At 35.5% G+C, this 17206-nt stretch overlaps 1 protein-coding gene across 4 annotated transcripts in view; it reads right to left on the reverse strand.

The window, feature by feature from the left end:
* ATF7IP (activating transcription factor 7 interacting protein) overlaps positions 1–16781 on the reverse strand; it is a 122585-nt gene extending 105804 nt beyond the window's left edge. Inside the window, exons 1-2 of one of the 4 annotated variants that reach the window (XR_009494431.1) lie at positions 15602–16519; positions 14986–15018 (exon numbers count right to left, since the gene is read on the reverse strand). Coding sequence is in view for 1 of the 4 variants with exons in the window: in XM_059886788.1 (XP_059742771.1) it covers positions 14986–15018; positions 15602–15603 (35 nt within the window). In the remaining 3 variants the exon portion in view is untranslated. Of the gene's footprint in view, positions 1–14985; positions 15019–15601; positions 16521–16637 lie in introns of those variants that run through there. The other 3 variants (XM_059886788.1, XM_024992292.2, XM_059886785.1) reach the window with 3 other exon arrangements.
* Positions 16782–17206: the final 425 nt, after the last annotated feature.

Raw genomic sequence — 17206 nt, forward strand, 5'->3', positions numbered from 1 at the left:
TGGTGTCATTGCCAGTTTCACTCCTTATCCCAAAAAACTATGCTGGTTTACTCAATAAATCCTATTCGTAATTCAACCTAAATTATCTTATCACTGACAATCCTTTTTTTGCTCTCCTTTCCCCTTATTGTGCACAAACCCCAAACCAGGTGTACTTGCTCTCTCAAGATCTTTTATACATACCACCAACATACTCAGCATCTTTTGTCATTGACATCTTTACATATGAGTCCTTATAGGACAGAAATCACAACCTAATTCATTTTCCACTCACTTCCATAGTGTGAAACACAGTATTTATTTGCTCAATATTTGGTGAGTTGGAATTAATTCCTTGTGTTTTTTAATTTTTTAAAAATGCATTTTATTGAAGTATAGTTGATTGACAGCATTGTGTTAATTTCTACTGTACAGCAAAGTGACTGTCATACACATATATAACTTTTCATATTCTCTTCCATTATGGTTTATCACAGGATACTGAATACAGTTTCCTGTGCTACACAGTAGGACCTTGTTGTTTATCCATTCCCCTATATAACACGCAGTCTGCATCTACTAACCCCAAACTCCCAATCCCTCCCCAACCCCACCCTACTCCTTTGGCAACTACAAGTCTGTTCTCAACGTCTATGAGTATGCTTCTGTTTTGTAGATATGCTCATCTGTGTCAAACTTCAAAGCCCATATATAAGTGCTATCTTACGGTACTTGTCTTTCTCTTTTCTTGTCTTTTAAATTATGAAAGTACTATAAAACATTTACAAGAGACTTGGAACATACAGAACATAAGTTATATATAGTTCCACTATATATTACAATTATCTTAAGTAAATGAAGATTTTTAGCTGGAGTTTCAATATCAAACTCTCAAAAATTAATAGAACAGACAGAAAAGTAGGATATAGTAGACCTGACAAGCACTATGAACCAATTCAACATAATTAAAAGACTTACACAACTTTACACACAACAGCAGGATACAAATTCTACTCAAGTTCCCATAGACTATAAACCAGGAGGCACTTGAACATATCCAGGGTAATTCCCTGTGTTTTCATTTCTTCCACAAAAATCTCTGAAAATTCTACATCTTTAAGAACCTTCATTTTTAGGATCTCAACTCTTATTCTCTAGGAAGAATATGTCAGCTAAGTTTTTAACTGTCAACTTAAAAAACTCTGCACTTCAAAACCCAAGGTGGAAAAAATATCTTTTGTAGAGCATTTTTCAGTTTTTAAAGTGTTTAATAGGCACTATACAGGAGAGAGAGAACACATTCTTAGAATAGCTGAATTCTGAAAAAAAAACTATAGAAAATTACAAATATAACCATATTATCTACTTTAAAAATTTTCAATACTACTAAGAAAGAGTACAGCTTGATTATATAATGTCAGATTATAATCAACTTGTTTTAGGTAGAGTCTTAATAAACCCAATTAATGTTAATTTGTAAAAGCAAACACATCTGGAAGGCATTTCTAATGTAAGGTAAACATCTCCATGACTACTCAATGTTTTACCCTTTTCCTAAGTAAAACTAGCACTCTCATTTCATTCTTACTATGACCATGTAAAATAATGGTACTATAATCTCAAACATTTTATGACTAGAGAATATAATCATTTGCCAAGGGTCACACAAGTAGTAATGAAAAAGAACTATAAGAGAATTAACTTTAGTCAACTACTATAGTTTTAATATATCACATATCACACTATTAGAAAACTTTGCATATGTAGAATGTTGAAACTTCCATGGAACCTAAACAAATGGCTTCACTGTATTAAGTATAAAATACATTTTTATTAATTTTGTTAATACATTTTAATTACACAGGTTACTATCAACATTAAAAGTAACATTAGAAGGTTATTAAGATGGTAAACTGAAAACACCTAACTTCACTCACTCAAATCCCACTAACCTACACTGGAGGTATTTTTTGAAGGCATGAATCCTCAAGAACAAAGAGAAAAGTAAGAGGGACAATAGCTACAAAGATTTCTGGGAACTGGAAAATAAGCAGAATCACTGGTAACTAACTAAGCCATTCCCAAAACACTACATTCTAAGTTGCATAGGGGATAAGTTAGGAACCAATTTGATTTACAGGCAGAAACTTCCAAAGACATAGAAACCAGAAGAACTAAGCACTTTGGAAATTGAGGTCAACAGAGCAAATAGTAGGATGGCATGACTAAAAAAGAGAATATTAGTGAAAGCTGTTTGTGAAACAGTGAAATCTCTAGATGTCCTTACCACATTCTACTGAATGCCTGCTCTCCCCAATCCTAGCAAAGATCTGAAAGCAACATCCACAGTTTAAAAGGAGTGTAGTAACTCAACTAGTAAAGAATCTGCCTGCAAAGCAGGAGACCCCAGTTCAATTCCTGGGTCAGGAAGATCCTCTGGAGAAGAGACAGGCTACTCACTCTGGTATTCTTGGGCTTCTCTGGTGGCTCAGATGGTAAAGAATCTGTCTGCAATGCAGGAGACCTAGGCTCAATCCTTGGGCTGGGAAAATCCCCTGGAGGAGGGCATGGCAATCCACTCTAGTATTCTTGCCTAGAGAATCCCCATGGACAGAGGAGCCTGGCAGGTGACAGTACACAGGGTCACAAAGAGTCAGGCATGACTGAGCTTAAGCACAGCACAGCACAGCCAGTGTTATGTGGCAGCCTGGATGGGAGTGGAATTTGTGGGAGAATGAATACATGTATATATATGGTTGAGTCCCTTTGCTGTCCACCTGAAACTATCACACCATTGTTAATCAGCTGTACTCCAACATAAAATAAAAACTTTTTTTAAAAACTGAGAGTAGCATATGAAAAAGAGAGGGACTGAGTGCTCACTGAAGACAATCCAGTCCTCTTCCTTCATTTATCTTTCAGAATGCTGGCAATATCCTTACTCTCCATGTATGAAAATGAAAGACTACTTTCTAAGGGTATATAACAAGCACAGGACACAAGACCTTAGGTCTTGGGAACTCTCCAAAAACAGCCCACCCAGACCAGCCCATAATGAAGTCTAAAACTGACAAATTTAGATATTCTAATCAACTTTTTACTCTGCCACAATATATTATACAGTCAGGCAAGAAAGAGAAAGACAACTAAGAAAAGTCTAATATGGAAGACAAAAAATAAAACACATAGCAACAGACTACACAGGGAGAACACTTCAAAAATAAATTAATATCCACATATATTAAAAGATGCTGCATTCATGTGTCAAGAATAGAATACTACAGGCAAAGAATAAACAAGAGAAATTAAGAACATGACAAAAAGAAAAAAGAAAAAGAAGGTCCTTCAACAGAAGGACCTCATGATAAAAAATCTACCTGAGCAAAAAGACAAAGTTGTAAACAGAAGAGAAAAAAAATGTGAGTATCTACCCGAAAATTCACCTTGGAATGATAGAATAGCAGGAGATATCACCAGCAAAATCATTTAAGAAAAATTTCAGGGTTGAAAGACAACAGCTGCTAAACTGAAAGGGACTGATGAATTCCAGGAAACAATAATAAATAGATCAATATCAAGGAATTAAAGTGAAATTTCAGAAAACCTGGAAAGTAATAACAGATTCTACATGCTTCCATTGAGAGAAAAAATCAAAAATAAGAATGGCCTTAAATTTCTCAGTGGTAACATAAGCAAGAAGAGAATAGAGTGCCTTTAGAATTCTAAAGTAAAATGATTTCCAACCTAGCCTTGTATACCTAGCCAAACTATCAATCAAGCATAAAAATATAAAATGACAATTTTCAGACACACATGGTCTCAAAAAACTTATTTCCCATATACGCTTTCTCACTAGAGAATGTGGTCCACTCCTCCTAATAACAGAGTAAGTCAATAAAAAGATATAGCACACAGAAAACAAAAGACCTACACAAAAGAGGGGTGAGAGAAATCCCCACAACAGTGAATAAAATTTTAAGGATGAAAGTAGTGTACCAGATGTAGAAAGTGAGTAGGTAGCCCAGAGCAACGAGAATTAAGAAACAAAAATGAATCATGATCCTTCCTGCCACTGAAGCTGGATGGGTAGGGGAAGGCGGGTGTCTTCTTAACAAACATAAAAAGTCCTTAGTAAAGAACTGTACCAATTGTACTATCAGGCTTCCCAGGTGACGCTAGTGGTAAAGAACCCACCTGCCAATGCAGGAGACACAAGAGAAGTGGGTTTGGTCCCTGGATGGGCAAGATCCCCTGGAAAAGGGAATGGTGATACACTTCAGTATTCTTGCCTGGAGAATCCCATGCACAGAGGAGCCTAGCAGGCTACAGTCTGTAGGGTTGCCCAGAGTCAGACTGGACTACATCTCAACTATTATACAGATGAGATTCATGGATACACACATCCTAGTATAAAGTTACCTTCATGATCAACTTGTCATAACTATATCAAGAAAGTGAGTCAAGACTTCCACAATTCTCTTAGTTCAATGTAGAAAACTTTAAGTAAATTACTTAACCCTAGAACGGAGAGTAAGAATTACCTAGGACTAAAGTTTAATTTAGTTTACATTGTAGTTAACTAATTGCAGTTAACATTTTATTTTTAATGGTCATATAAGAAAAGCACTATCTTCTTAATCTACCTTTAACTCTTAATTTAAGATATATTTTGTACAAATGATTATTTAAATAGTCTCTTGATCCAATACCCTCAGAATTCAGGAGAAAAAAATATTCTATGAAAGATCTTAATATAGGTTGTAAGTTAATAAACCATCAGGTTATTTTAAGCACAATTCTATAGAAAAATACTAAATATACTGATTGGCCTTGTTTAAAAACTACTTAGAAGAATGATTAAATCTTGTATAAAGTAGCATAACTGAGTTTCTCTACTTTTTATGAACTCACATACATAGTCTCAATAAGAACTTGTTTTCCTTCCTTCCAGGATAAAACTGGATAAATCAAATTTGTAACCATGACCACAGAGACAGGTGATATTTAAAAACAAATCTCTTTTAATTAGTTATGACAGGGAACAAGGACTGCACCTCAAGCATAGAAATGATGCCTTGTTTAAGTCTTCACAGGAAATCATTATAGTATCTTTTTCATAACTTAACAGATTCCCAGCTCAGAGGAATAAAGAATATCACTTGTTGACAGACAAGGAAAAATGTGGGAATCTTAAAGAACCATGACACAGTACAGCTTTAAGTACACCAGGTGAAAACTCACTGAAATAAATTATATGGCTCTTAGCTCCTAATCTTGTAATCAAGCAGATAAATAAGTAAATTATTATACTTTATAAAACAACTAGACAAGTTAATTCATATCAAACATATATAGTTTTGTTAAGCAGATAAAAGGAAGCCCTTCTATACTTAACAGTACTATGTTAGATCAATAAAGCAGTCAAATAAAACATCAAAATAAAATAATTGGAAAATCATTAAACAAACTTATATAGTCAAGTCTATGCCTTATGGGGTAGAAACCTGGTCACAGGAAGGGTTATGGAAGAAAACTGACACTTCGTTTTGCCTCAATTTTAAGTTAGCATGTCCAGCAAGGTAAATAAGCAGTGAGGGATCACACTGCACCCTAAAATTACAAAAAGAAAACAGGATAATTCTGTATGGACCTAGCCCCCCAAATAAATGACTTCATTTCTAACTTTGACAATGACGACAGTCTGAAGAATTATGATAAACCTTGAAGATACGTAACTAATGTGAGAAAATGGCTGCTTTTTCATCATGAGGCTGGTGAATTCAATATCCCTGAAAGATTTTTATTCTTTAAATATTCTAGTGGTGTTTTCTGTTTTTTGTTTTTGTTTTAATTTAATGAATAAATCCTAAATCTGGACTCTCTTACAAACCTTTGCAAATAAACTACTTTTCTGAATGCATATTTTTCCTACTAGGGAGTGGTATTATCAAACTTACTCTTTTAAGTTATTTCTTAAACACCTAAAGTTCTAACTCCAGTAATCAAGAATACTGTCATTTTCTATATACCTCCTTGTACTTCAGTTCAGTTCAGTCACTCAGTCGTGTCCAACTCTTTGCGACCCCATGAACTGCAGCACGCCAGGCCTCCCTGTCCATCACCAACTCCTGGAGTTCATTCAAACTCATTGTCCATCGAGTCGGTGGATGCCATCTAGCCATCTCATCCTCTGTCATCCCCTTTTCCTCCTGCCCCCAATCTCTCCCAGCATCAGAGTTTTTTCCAATGAGTCAACTCTTCACATGAGGTGGCCAAAGTATTGGAGTTTCAGCTTTAGCATCAGTCCTTCCAAAGAACACCCAGGACTGATCTCCTTGCAGTCCAAGGGACTCTCAAGAGTCTTCTCCAACACCACAGTTCAAAAGCATCAATTCTTCCACACTCAGCTTTCTTCATAGTCCAACTCTCACATCCATACATGTCCACTGGAAAAACCAGAGCCTTGACTAGACAGACCTTTGTTGGCAAAGTAATGTCTTGCTTTTGAATATGCTATCCAGGTTGGTCATAACTTTCCTTCCAAGGAGTAAGCATCTTTTAATTTCATGGCTGCAATCACCATCTGCAGTGATTTTGGAGCCCCAAAAAATAAAGTCTGATACTGTTTCCACGGGCTCTCTACAGCTGCTCATGGTTGCCTCTTAGTAAATATTCATGTCTTACTAAAAGATTCATCAACTGATTGAAGTCAAATCTGAAAAGTATGTCAGGAACAAGTGCTAAGCATTTTATATAACTAACCTCATTTAATCCTCAAAATAAGCCTACCAGGTAGGTGGTATCACCATTTTGTGTAAGAAATACTGTTCCGAGACACTAGTTGGCCAGGCTCCAAGACAAAATTACTATATGTTCCATTTCACTGTATTACTAAATGGCTTTAGGAAAATTCTTTGCCTTTTCTTCTTTTTCTTCTTCTTAATTTGCTTGCATATTTTTAATTTTCCCACTATTATATCACTTAAGTTTTACGGGGAAGAAGACAATCACACAAACGACACAAAATTAAGTCATTCCACCTTTTCATCAAACCCTTATTAATTTGCATACATCTGTCCTTCAGATTTATATTTTAAGAACTTACTAATAGTTAAGCAAAAGTGTTTTCTTAATTTTTTTTCTATTTCTTAATGAATGAAACTCAAGATTTTTTCCCCAAAAGTTATTTAACTATTTATAATTTTGCAGATGCAAAGTGTCTGTCAAATCTTTTGACAATTTATCCAGTGGGTTTGAAACTTCATGGTTAATTATTCTCTGAAAAGTTCTGACATCTGTGGATTATCATGAGTTAAATGAAAGGAGTTAAAACACCTTCTTCACCACCACCCCCCTCCTTTTTATTTGGCACCTAAAACAAAGGGGTTCTGTTCTTTCAATAAGCAAATATTTACTGAATAATAAGGTAGGTATTGTGGAAAGCAACTTTATAATTTTAATAGCAGTCTTATACCTAATTAAAAGGGCTTGTCTTTACAATGTGATACTTGTCAAATACATCAATAAGATAAAATTCCTCACTGCAGGATGCTTATAAAGTTCTACACAAGTAATTATAAACATAAAAGTTGAAAGGAATAAAAGCCTTTAAAAGAGATACAAAGTAGAACAAAGTAAAAAGAGAAATTAGAGACTCCTAGCTCAGGATAACAATATCCTTTATTAGGCACATTATGAGTATATTCTCCTAAACATACTACTTTCCCACCTCTGGGATTTTGAATACCCTTTACTAAGAATATCCTTCTAATTCTTCCTTTAAAATACAATTTTTCTAAGGTTTTCTTGACCTCCATCTAACAGAGTCCCATTTTTTGTGCCTCGCACACATATCTATTGTGTTATATTTATCATCTGTAGACAACTACTTTTACCTACTTATTACTTACCAGTTAAGTTTTACCTGAAGGCAAAGAATTTATGGCCACATTTTTTTTCACCTGTGTATATTACAAAGCCCTCAAAAATGACATTTTCTATCTTGAAAAAAGTACAGTTTATTTATACAGTTATAAAGGAAGAAAAATAGTATCTGGATAATTCAAACATAAACTCAACTTTGAAACTACAAGAACCAGTTCAAACAGTCAGAGTTTACCTACAGTCTTTCATCCTTTTAAAGTAAGTTAACTGGCAAGATTCAAAGATATTACACTGAGTTCTTGCAAAAGTCATCATGATTTAATGTTTTCAGAGGCAAGTAGAAAGAGAAAGAATTCTACCTAATAAGATATTCATAGTAACTAGAATCTCAGTCAGGAATCATGACTGTAAAGCTCTCAAAATTTCATTTCAAAGGAAGATGTGTATGTGTATGCATGTGTGTTTACTCAGTCAGGCACATCTGACTCTCTGTGAAGCTTTGGACTGCAGTCCACCAGCCTCCTCAGTCCATGGGATTCTCTTGGCAAGAATACTGGAGTGGGTTACCAGGCCCTCCTCCAGGGGATCTTCCCAACCCATGGATCAAACCCATGTCTCTTGTGTCTGCTGCATTACAGGTAGATTCTTTACCCACTGAACAATCAGGGAAGCCCATCAAAGGAAGCTATAGACAGTTATAATTGGATTTAAGTCTTAAAACAGAGAGTCAGTTTTCAGTATCAAATTATCAATTAGAGACCACTTCTCCAGCTTCCTTTAGTAGCAGAAAATGCTATGTTCTCTAATATCCATTTCTTTCCTTCTTTCATAAAATTTTCTAACTTTAGCTGAATGAATGGTTGTCCAGCCAGATACTCCATTTCCCAGCCTTCCTCTCCCAGCTATGTATGTTCCAATGATTACATACAGATCCATAAAACATGCATCAAACCGATATATGCCACATCCATATGAGGCTCTCAAAAGAATGATTGTGCACTCCCATTATTCTTTCTCCCCTGTCCCTGGCTGGTGAAATCATCCATGTTCAACCTAGAAACCATGTTCGACATACGAAAACCACAAATATTAAGCCAAAGCCACTTACACATCTGAAGAGTTTTCCTCTGTTATTACTTTATAAGAAAAATAAACATTCATTATCCTTAAAACTAAGTTTCTGAAAAAGTTTAGCCTTTACTGTACTCCAACAGTTCCTGACATTTACTACCTAAAAGAAAACAAAAGTGAAAGTGAAAGTGAAGTCGATCAGTCGTGTCTGACTCTTTTTGACCCTGTGGACTGTAGCCCACCAGGCTCCTCCGTCCATGGGATTCTCCAGCCAAGAATACTGGAGTGGGTTGCCATTTCCTTCTCCAAGGGATCTTCCTGACCCAGGGATAGAACCCAGGTCTCCTGCATTGCAGGCAGACACTTTAACCTGTGAGCCACCAGGGAAGCCCCAAAAGAAAACAAAGGAAGTTAAAAAACAGCCTCTTTTCCATTCTTTTCCCCATTTATTTCTTTTCTTGAGACATTTAATATAATAAAGGTAACAGGGCAGGTACACACCTAAGCTGAAAAGTCTTAACTGAGAAAGAGCTGACGCAGTAAAGTCATTCATTATTGTTTCACCAATCTCTTTTTCTTTTGTCCCTGGTCCTCAAAAGAGCAGAATCTTTTCCTAACATCTAAGTTTACGCTTCTACAAAATGGAAGACATCATCTTTGACAATTACTGACTCAAGGAGAGATTCTTTCACAGCTCTTTTAGTTCCAAGAACCTCCATTTTTACATCCAATTCAAGCTCTCTATGCTATGCTAAGTCACTTCAGTCGTGTCCGACTCTGTGAGACCCCATAGACCGCAGCCCACCAGGCTCCCCCGTCCCTGGGATTCTCCAGGCAACAACGCTGGAGTGGGTTGCCATTTCCTTCTCCAATGCATGAAAGTGAAAAGTGAAAGTGAAGTTGCTCAGTCATGTCCGACTCTTAGCGACCCCATGGACTGCAGCCTAACAGACTCCTCCGTCCATGGGATTTTCCAAGCAAGAGTACTGGAGTGGGGTGCCACTGCCTTCTCCAAGCTCTCTATTAGAATGTAAAAGTGCCATACACATAATTCCTGGGTACCTACCAAAACAATGTTTCACAAAGTAGCATAGGGTTACACAAACAACAAAGAGAGGGAGAAAGGATGACACAACTAACTCACATCATCATCATAGAAAGGGGCTCTCCCTCCCTCTCAAACCAAAAGGGATAAAGCCAGTTATTCATAGTTATCTGATACAAAATAACACAAAACTTTTTAATAATATTCTGAACAATGAAAAATTGCAGATGCAAATAAAGTATTTCTGACAGTAAAGTTAATAGATCATCTTCATTTCCCAGACATTTGTGTTTATATAAGTCCAATTATTATATAAAGACTGTCAAGCAGACACAATCAACTGTACCCTTAGGCCAGCCACATTTTTTAGGAGGGGGACCAACGAGATGTCCTAGTCATTCTCTTAAAGATTAAAAAACCCAAAGATCAAAATTCAAACTTGGAAACATTCCATTATAAATCAATACTAATACCCTGGTTTTCTCATTTTGCAGCACTTAAAAACACTGAAAATGCTGCCCAGCACTCATACTGTCTCCAATACAAAATGGATTTCAGCATACAACTTGAAGCATATATAAACATAGTTTAACTTTGGAATTCACTTTTCTGTTTTGAAAAAAAACTATAACGACAGAAAACACCACTGAGTTACTCCCTACACTGCATGACAGTCTGAGAAAGAATACTGAGAAGTAATTTCTAGTCTTGCAATCTCCAAAGAACATAACAAGATCAAATGGGCAAGAATTTGAAAAGAGAAGGTCCACTAATGGATAGGCAATTTCTGCGTACTATAAGAAACTAAGAAGGACAATACTCTCCAGAACTACTCAATGATACTTATAATTTACTGTTAAAACATCACCCAATTTTTCCCTATAATGCCTCACAGCTGTTAGGAACTCGAAAGTAAGATCTTTACTCTCAAACTTCTTTCTGCATGTGACTCCTTTGAACAACTAGGTATGATAATATATGAATTTCCCTATATCTCAAAACTTAAAAACAAAGTAATAGAAGTTTTTTTTAAGCCAAATCACATCTAAACCTCTTTGCCTTCTTGAACAAATTTAAAATCATTAGATATCCTCTATAATTCAGAATTGTTAATAAGATCCTCAGTTACCATAATGAACATTCTATAAATACTGATTTGTCTCTAGGAGTAACAATTCCCAAGCAAAATAACCTCAAAACTAACTTTGCAAATTTTTGTTCTCACACTTGATACCTAACCCCAATTCACAATCAAGATGCCAGCCATCGCTTCCTGACCCTATCCATATGCATTTTTCTAGTAGCATTTCTCTCCTCTCCCTAATTTACTACTGTGCTGTGTGCTTAGTTGCTCAGTTGTACCCAACTCTTTGTGACCTCTTGGCCTGTAGCCCATCAGGCTGCTCTGTCCATGAGATTTTTCAGGCCAGAATACTGGCATGGGTTACCAGTGCCTTCTCCAGAGGATCTTCTTGACCCAGGGATCAAATCCATGTCTCCTGCGTCTCCTGCATTGTAGGCAGACGCTTTAATTTACTGCAACTTATATATTATAGTCTGGAAACATAAGAATCACAATAGAGAACTAGGAAAAATGCTCAAGGGCAAAGGTCATACACAAAAAAGTAAAAATATGCAAACTTCTATAAGTGGATTTGCTTGAAAAATACCCAAAGACAAAATTTCCCATTAAAAAGAAAATACTGAAGAAAAGTAATTTAGTATCGTAACACAATTTCTAACTTGTCCTAGATTCATTTTTATAAAGCCAATATTTTACCATTTGATTTTTATCTTTATTTCCTTGATTTCTCCTTTACACACATGACACGAATTTTCAAGTTTCACTATATTCAACATAAATATTTTGGCAATTATTTTATATTCTTTCCTGTACTTTTTATAAAAATATTTTTAAAAGTAGAATTACAACTGAAATACACTATTAATCAAGATATTTTTCACTGCAATCAGCAGAAAGAATAGATTTAATAGAGAATTAATTTATGCTAATAATTAGGGAAACATCCTTATGAGAGAAATAGTCAATGTTACCAAAGAGATTAAAAAGAAAAAATTTTAATCTTTATTACATATTATTTACTAGGCTCCATACTGACCAAAAAACCAATCAGATAACGTTTCAAAAATTTCCCATTTAAAAAAAAAGGTCTATGTTAAACGAAGAAAAATTGTTTTTAAATATTATAGAACACTTTACCTCAGCAAGCTATTTCTCTTACTTCTAACTTTATACTTGCACTATTAACATGATGTTATATCCTAAAGCAGATTAAAAATGAAAATGAAATCCTACATCCTCTACCTTATCATCCCTATTAACAATATACCATTAGAGGAAACCAGTAAAGTAACACCTTAATAAAAAATAACAAGTACCACAATTTTTCCTAGAGTTCCTACACAGTACATTTTTGTGGGATCTACAGGAAATGCATCATATCCGTGAATTAAAAACAAAACTGTATAAAGATGTAACTTATCCTAACTTAGGTTTCATGCAACTCTAAACAAAACTTCAAATATTTGGCTGTTTTAAAAATTTGCCAAATTTATTACAAAGGCGGGGAAAACTCACTTAGAAAATTATGAAAAGGAATGCTATGTGTTTTCCCTTCATATTTTATATAGTCTATAGCACTACAGCAGATAAAGTAGTACTGCTACATAAACAAGGCCCTGTTACAGTGTTGTTAACCTGCTTTTAAATTTTACATAAAATATTCCTGTGAGAAGCTGATAAAACTGTAACTCTTTCCCCATAAAAACTTGCAAATTATGTTCACTCACATAAAACTGTGTATATCATGGAACCCATGCAAGTTTTCAAACCTATCTATAGATCCCCCAAAGGTCAATGGGCCTAATTAAATAGCCCTAGTAAATGAAGCAGAACTGACATCTCAAACCTAGTAAGTTATGCTCAAAGAAGCATCTTAAAGCAATAAGAAATGAATCACCAACACAAAATTCAAAGAAAATTAGGTATTTGGAAAAGATTGAAACTAGCAACCCATCTTTACCCAATGTCAAAATAAACTCTATGTAGATGCAAATGTATTTTTTAAGATAATTAAAACACCTGGAAAAAATAAACAGAATAATCATTTAGTTCATCTTATAACAGGTAATATTTTTTATGCAGAGAAGTCCTGGAAAAATAATAAATGAAAAAGCAGTGCACATCACTACATTAAAACATAACAATTCTAAGTGGGTAAAACCACGTCCAAATCTGCAAACCAATAGATTGTAGACAGCCAGGTTCTTCCACCCATGTAATGTTCTAGGCAAGAAATACTGGAGTGGGTTGTCACTGCTACTCCAAGGGATCTTCCCAACCCAGGAATCGAACCCATATCCCTTGTGTCTCCTGCATTGGCAAGTGGATTCTTTACCACTGTTCCACCTGGAAGCCCATAGCAATTGTTTTTAAAAATTTAACTGAAAAAAAAAAACCCTGCAAAAAATATGAAAAGCAGTTTTCATACTCACAAACAACTGTTGCAAACAAATAAGAAAAATATTAACATTTACCACAAAAAAAGATGCACAAAATATCCTCAAACAGCAAAGTCAAGAAAAATGAGAAAGTTGCATATATATTAAACATTTAAAAGTTCAATTTCACTAGTTACCAGGAAAAAAAGTTAAAAAGCTACTATTTCTCAACCACCAAAATCATGGTGGCATGGGAAATGCTTTTCAAAAAAACTAAGTTTTTATCTATTTTGTAAATTACTTTAAAAGCCCTTTGAAACAGTAATTTCAAAGAAATAAGATATAGATTGTGATTCACGTACAAGATGTTCACTGTAGCTTTATTTATAATAGAGAAATGCAAAATGAACAAAATGTTCAATAAGGAAAATCACAGTACATTCTTATTAAAAACACTGATTATGTGGCTGTTCAAAAACATATTTCAAGAACATTTGATAATTTAGGATATTTTCACAAAATGAATATTATGCAATCATTTTTGAAAAACATACTTCTAAAGAACAATGAAATGGATAAATATCCACAATATAACACTAGGTTGTGTGTGTGTGCATGCTCCAGGCTCCTCTGTCCATCAAATTTCCCTGGCAAGAATACTGGAATGTGTTGCCGTTTCCTCCTCCACAGGATCTTCCCGACTCAGGGATCAAACCCATGTCTCCTATACATCTGCTGCATTGCAGGTGGATTCTTTTCCGCTGAGCCACCAGGGAAGTAAATAGCCACAATACGACATTGTGTGTGTGTGTATATGCTCAGGTTAAGAGGCAGAAATGAAATTATGATCCAGAACATAAACTAACTGATCAATCAATAAATAGGAAAGTCACAAAAACATTTAGTGTGTTTATTTCTAATTAATTTTCGACACCTTCTAAACGTGCTAAAACAAGTAAAAAGTTTTAAATATCAATATTCAAATCACAATTTAAAGAAAACACAAACTTTAATGGCTTTGGCTTAAGTATTCAAGTCTTTTTTTCCTGAATTTTTTGTTTAAAATGTACAAATCTAAAAGGATTTTTTTTGACTCCTAGTAACAGAATTCATTCAGTATTCATTCAATCTTAATAGTAACTTAAATTCCAAATCATGCCTGTTATTCACAGAGTACTAATGAACAAAAAATACTAGATGTTCAGACAGTACATTATTCTTAGTTTTAAGTTTATAGAACTACACTTGCCTTTCTAACAAACGTTTAACAGCAAAACTGTCCTACCAATACGTATTTACATAGTTCGTTATGTTCTTCAGTGTTGTCAAGTGCCTCTTATAAGCTTCAACATTAACCTGAGGCAATCATTTGTATATGCAAATGAAAACATAAACTTAAATATATAAAACAAAATATTTCACTTTTCTGGAAGTGCAGAATGAAACATGCCCTATGACAGAAGTTCTTTTCTTAACCTAACTATGTATGTATACACAGACACAGAAAAAAACATGTTTCAACTCTTAAATATTTGAAATTATACCTGGAGATGGAAGGGGTGTGCTGGGTAATCAACCTGGAAGCATAAAAGGGGAAAAATCACACAACTGCCCTCTAAATATATTTCTGTGTAAAAGACTTAGGAGGTTCAAAAATTATATCACAACAACAAATACTCTGTTCAGAAAAAAAGAATTATTCCTATCATTGCATTCTATCCCCTGTGTGATGTCATTTTTTAAAAACCCATCAACCAAAAGTATTCCTTTCAACTACATCTATTTAATTCTTATTAACAGTACCTGTAGGCAACAAAGTCCCTAAACCAACCAAGATTATAAAGCGACAGCCACTTCTTCATTTGACAGGCGACTAATTTCAGAGTTACATAACCAACCAAGAAAACAGTTGTTGTATATACAAGCCAAAGATGACATTTATGACAACCATTTACAAGTTTTCAGGCCAGTAAGAAATAATTTGCACAATGGTAGAATTATATTAAATCGTATAAAACTTCTCCCAGAGGCTTACCTAAGATTTAAATATAGTGACACTACCATTTTAAACTAAAATAATCAGAATACTTGTAAGTACTTTAAGAAACTAAAACCAGGAACAGACAACTTAAAAAACCAAACACAAACTATCTTACACACATTTATATATAGCAGGCTGTTTTTTTAATCAACTTATTTATTGATGATTCACAATCTCCTCAGGCCTCAGGGTAGTTGGGAGTTCTTTGTAGAATTCTTTATCAGGAAAATTTACCGAGTTTAAGAGTTATATTTTACATATCATTACAATTTTAAAAGTCAAAGTAAAAAATATAATCTAACTGAAGCAGTAATAGACATGCAATCAGAAATAGAAAAAATGTAAAACTCAAATGCAAGCAAGGTTAGAGGCACACCACTGATTAAAACTCCACCGACTGAAGATCAAATTATTTTAAAAAATATAAATACTTAAGGAGATTGAGATTTCTTTTTAAAACAACATTATATAGATTCTTCCAATGTCCCCTCCCTCTCATATTTCTAAACCTCAAACTGTTTCTATTTTGAAAACATTCCATAATGAAACTGGTAAGGATAGGGTTAAAAATGTATTTGCAAATATGCAGTTCAAATAATTGCACTTCCCGTGAGAACACCACTAGGTGCTGATCTTTAGCTCCCTAAATAAAAACTTGAATCCAGCAATACACTTAAAGCGAAATTAAAATCGAGAACCACAAATGGACAATCATTTTTACACAAAATTAAGTCCACAGCTTCTCAGAGAATAGGAGAAACACACACACACACACACACAAAACTCTTAAGTCGCTACAGGAATACAGCATAAAAGAAACGTTTTCCTTGAAAAATACAGGAATTCCCGCGTAACAAAACGAAACCCCTCAAGAAAGAAAAAAATTAAATCTAGAACCCGAATGGCGTCCAAGAACATTAGATCTTGAAAATGAATATTGCGCTTGCGCAGCCACCGCCCCGCCAGCTGCACAACTGCAGCTAGAGCCCGACCCCGCAAGATCACGTGCTCCCATGCAGCGCCCGCCCGCAGCTCCGCAACCGCGCAAGCGCAAACACAACTCCCGCAGCCGCCATAATGCGGTCTTGACTCTTAAGAAATACAATAGTAATTTAACAAAATGTGGTTATAACAGCCCCTGGGACTCACATATACCTTTCGGGGCGGGAGATGAGGCTGGAGGAACCAAGTTCCGTCCTAAAGAGTCGTCCCGCGCAGCCGTCCCCACCGCTGCCGCCTCAGTCTCGCGCTCCCCACTCGCCGCGCCGCCGCTGCCTCCGCCGCCGCCTCCGCAGATTCAAAAACAAACCCGCTTCTCCCCTGCACGCGCCGGGGCCGTTATGCAAATTATTGTAGGCGGGGCTTGGTGGTCGTACTATTGGCCACGCCCGCCGTGCTTTCAGCCAATAGGCTCCCGGATTGGCTGTTCCCCATGCAAATCTCCAGGGTTTTAATTTGAATGAGAAATATTGGCCCCGCCTCCTGCCGTGGAAAAGAGAAGCTAGTCTGAGGTGGTGGCGCTGCGCCCTTTAGTTGCAGTGAGGTGTGTTTTTTGAGTGGCGCATCGCTCAACCGGTGGTAGCACTTTGTGAGCGCCCTCTATGAGCCTCAGGAAAGAAGGAAGGAAATAAGTGGGTGAAAGTTAAAAAAGCTAGGGCAAGGTTTTCGAAAAAGACTGTAGCATGTTACTTTATCGTTTATATTAAAAACTCGGAAAATATACT

The sequence above is a fragment of the Bos taurus genome, chromosome 5, assembly GCF_002263795.3.
Source record: "Bos taurus isolate L1 Dominette 01449 registration number 42190680 breed Hereford chromosome 5, ARS-UCD2.0, whole genome shotgun sequence".
In the NCBI taxonomy this organism is placed as follows: domain Eukaryota; kingdom Metazoa; phylum Chordata; class Mammalia; order Artiodactyla; family Bovidae; genus Bos; species Bos taurus.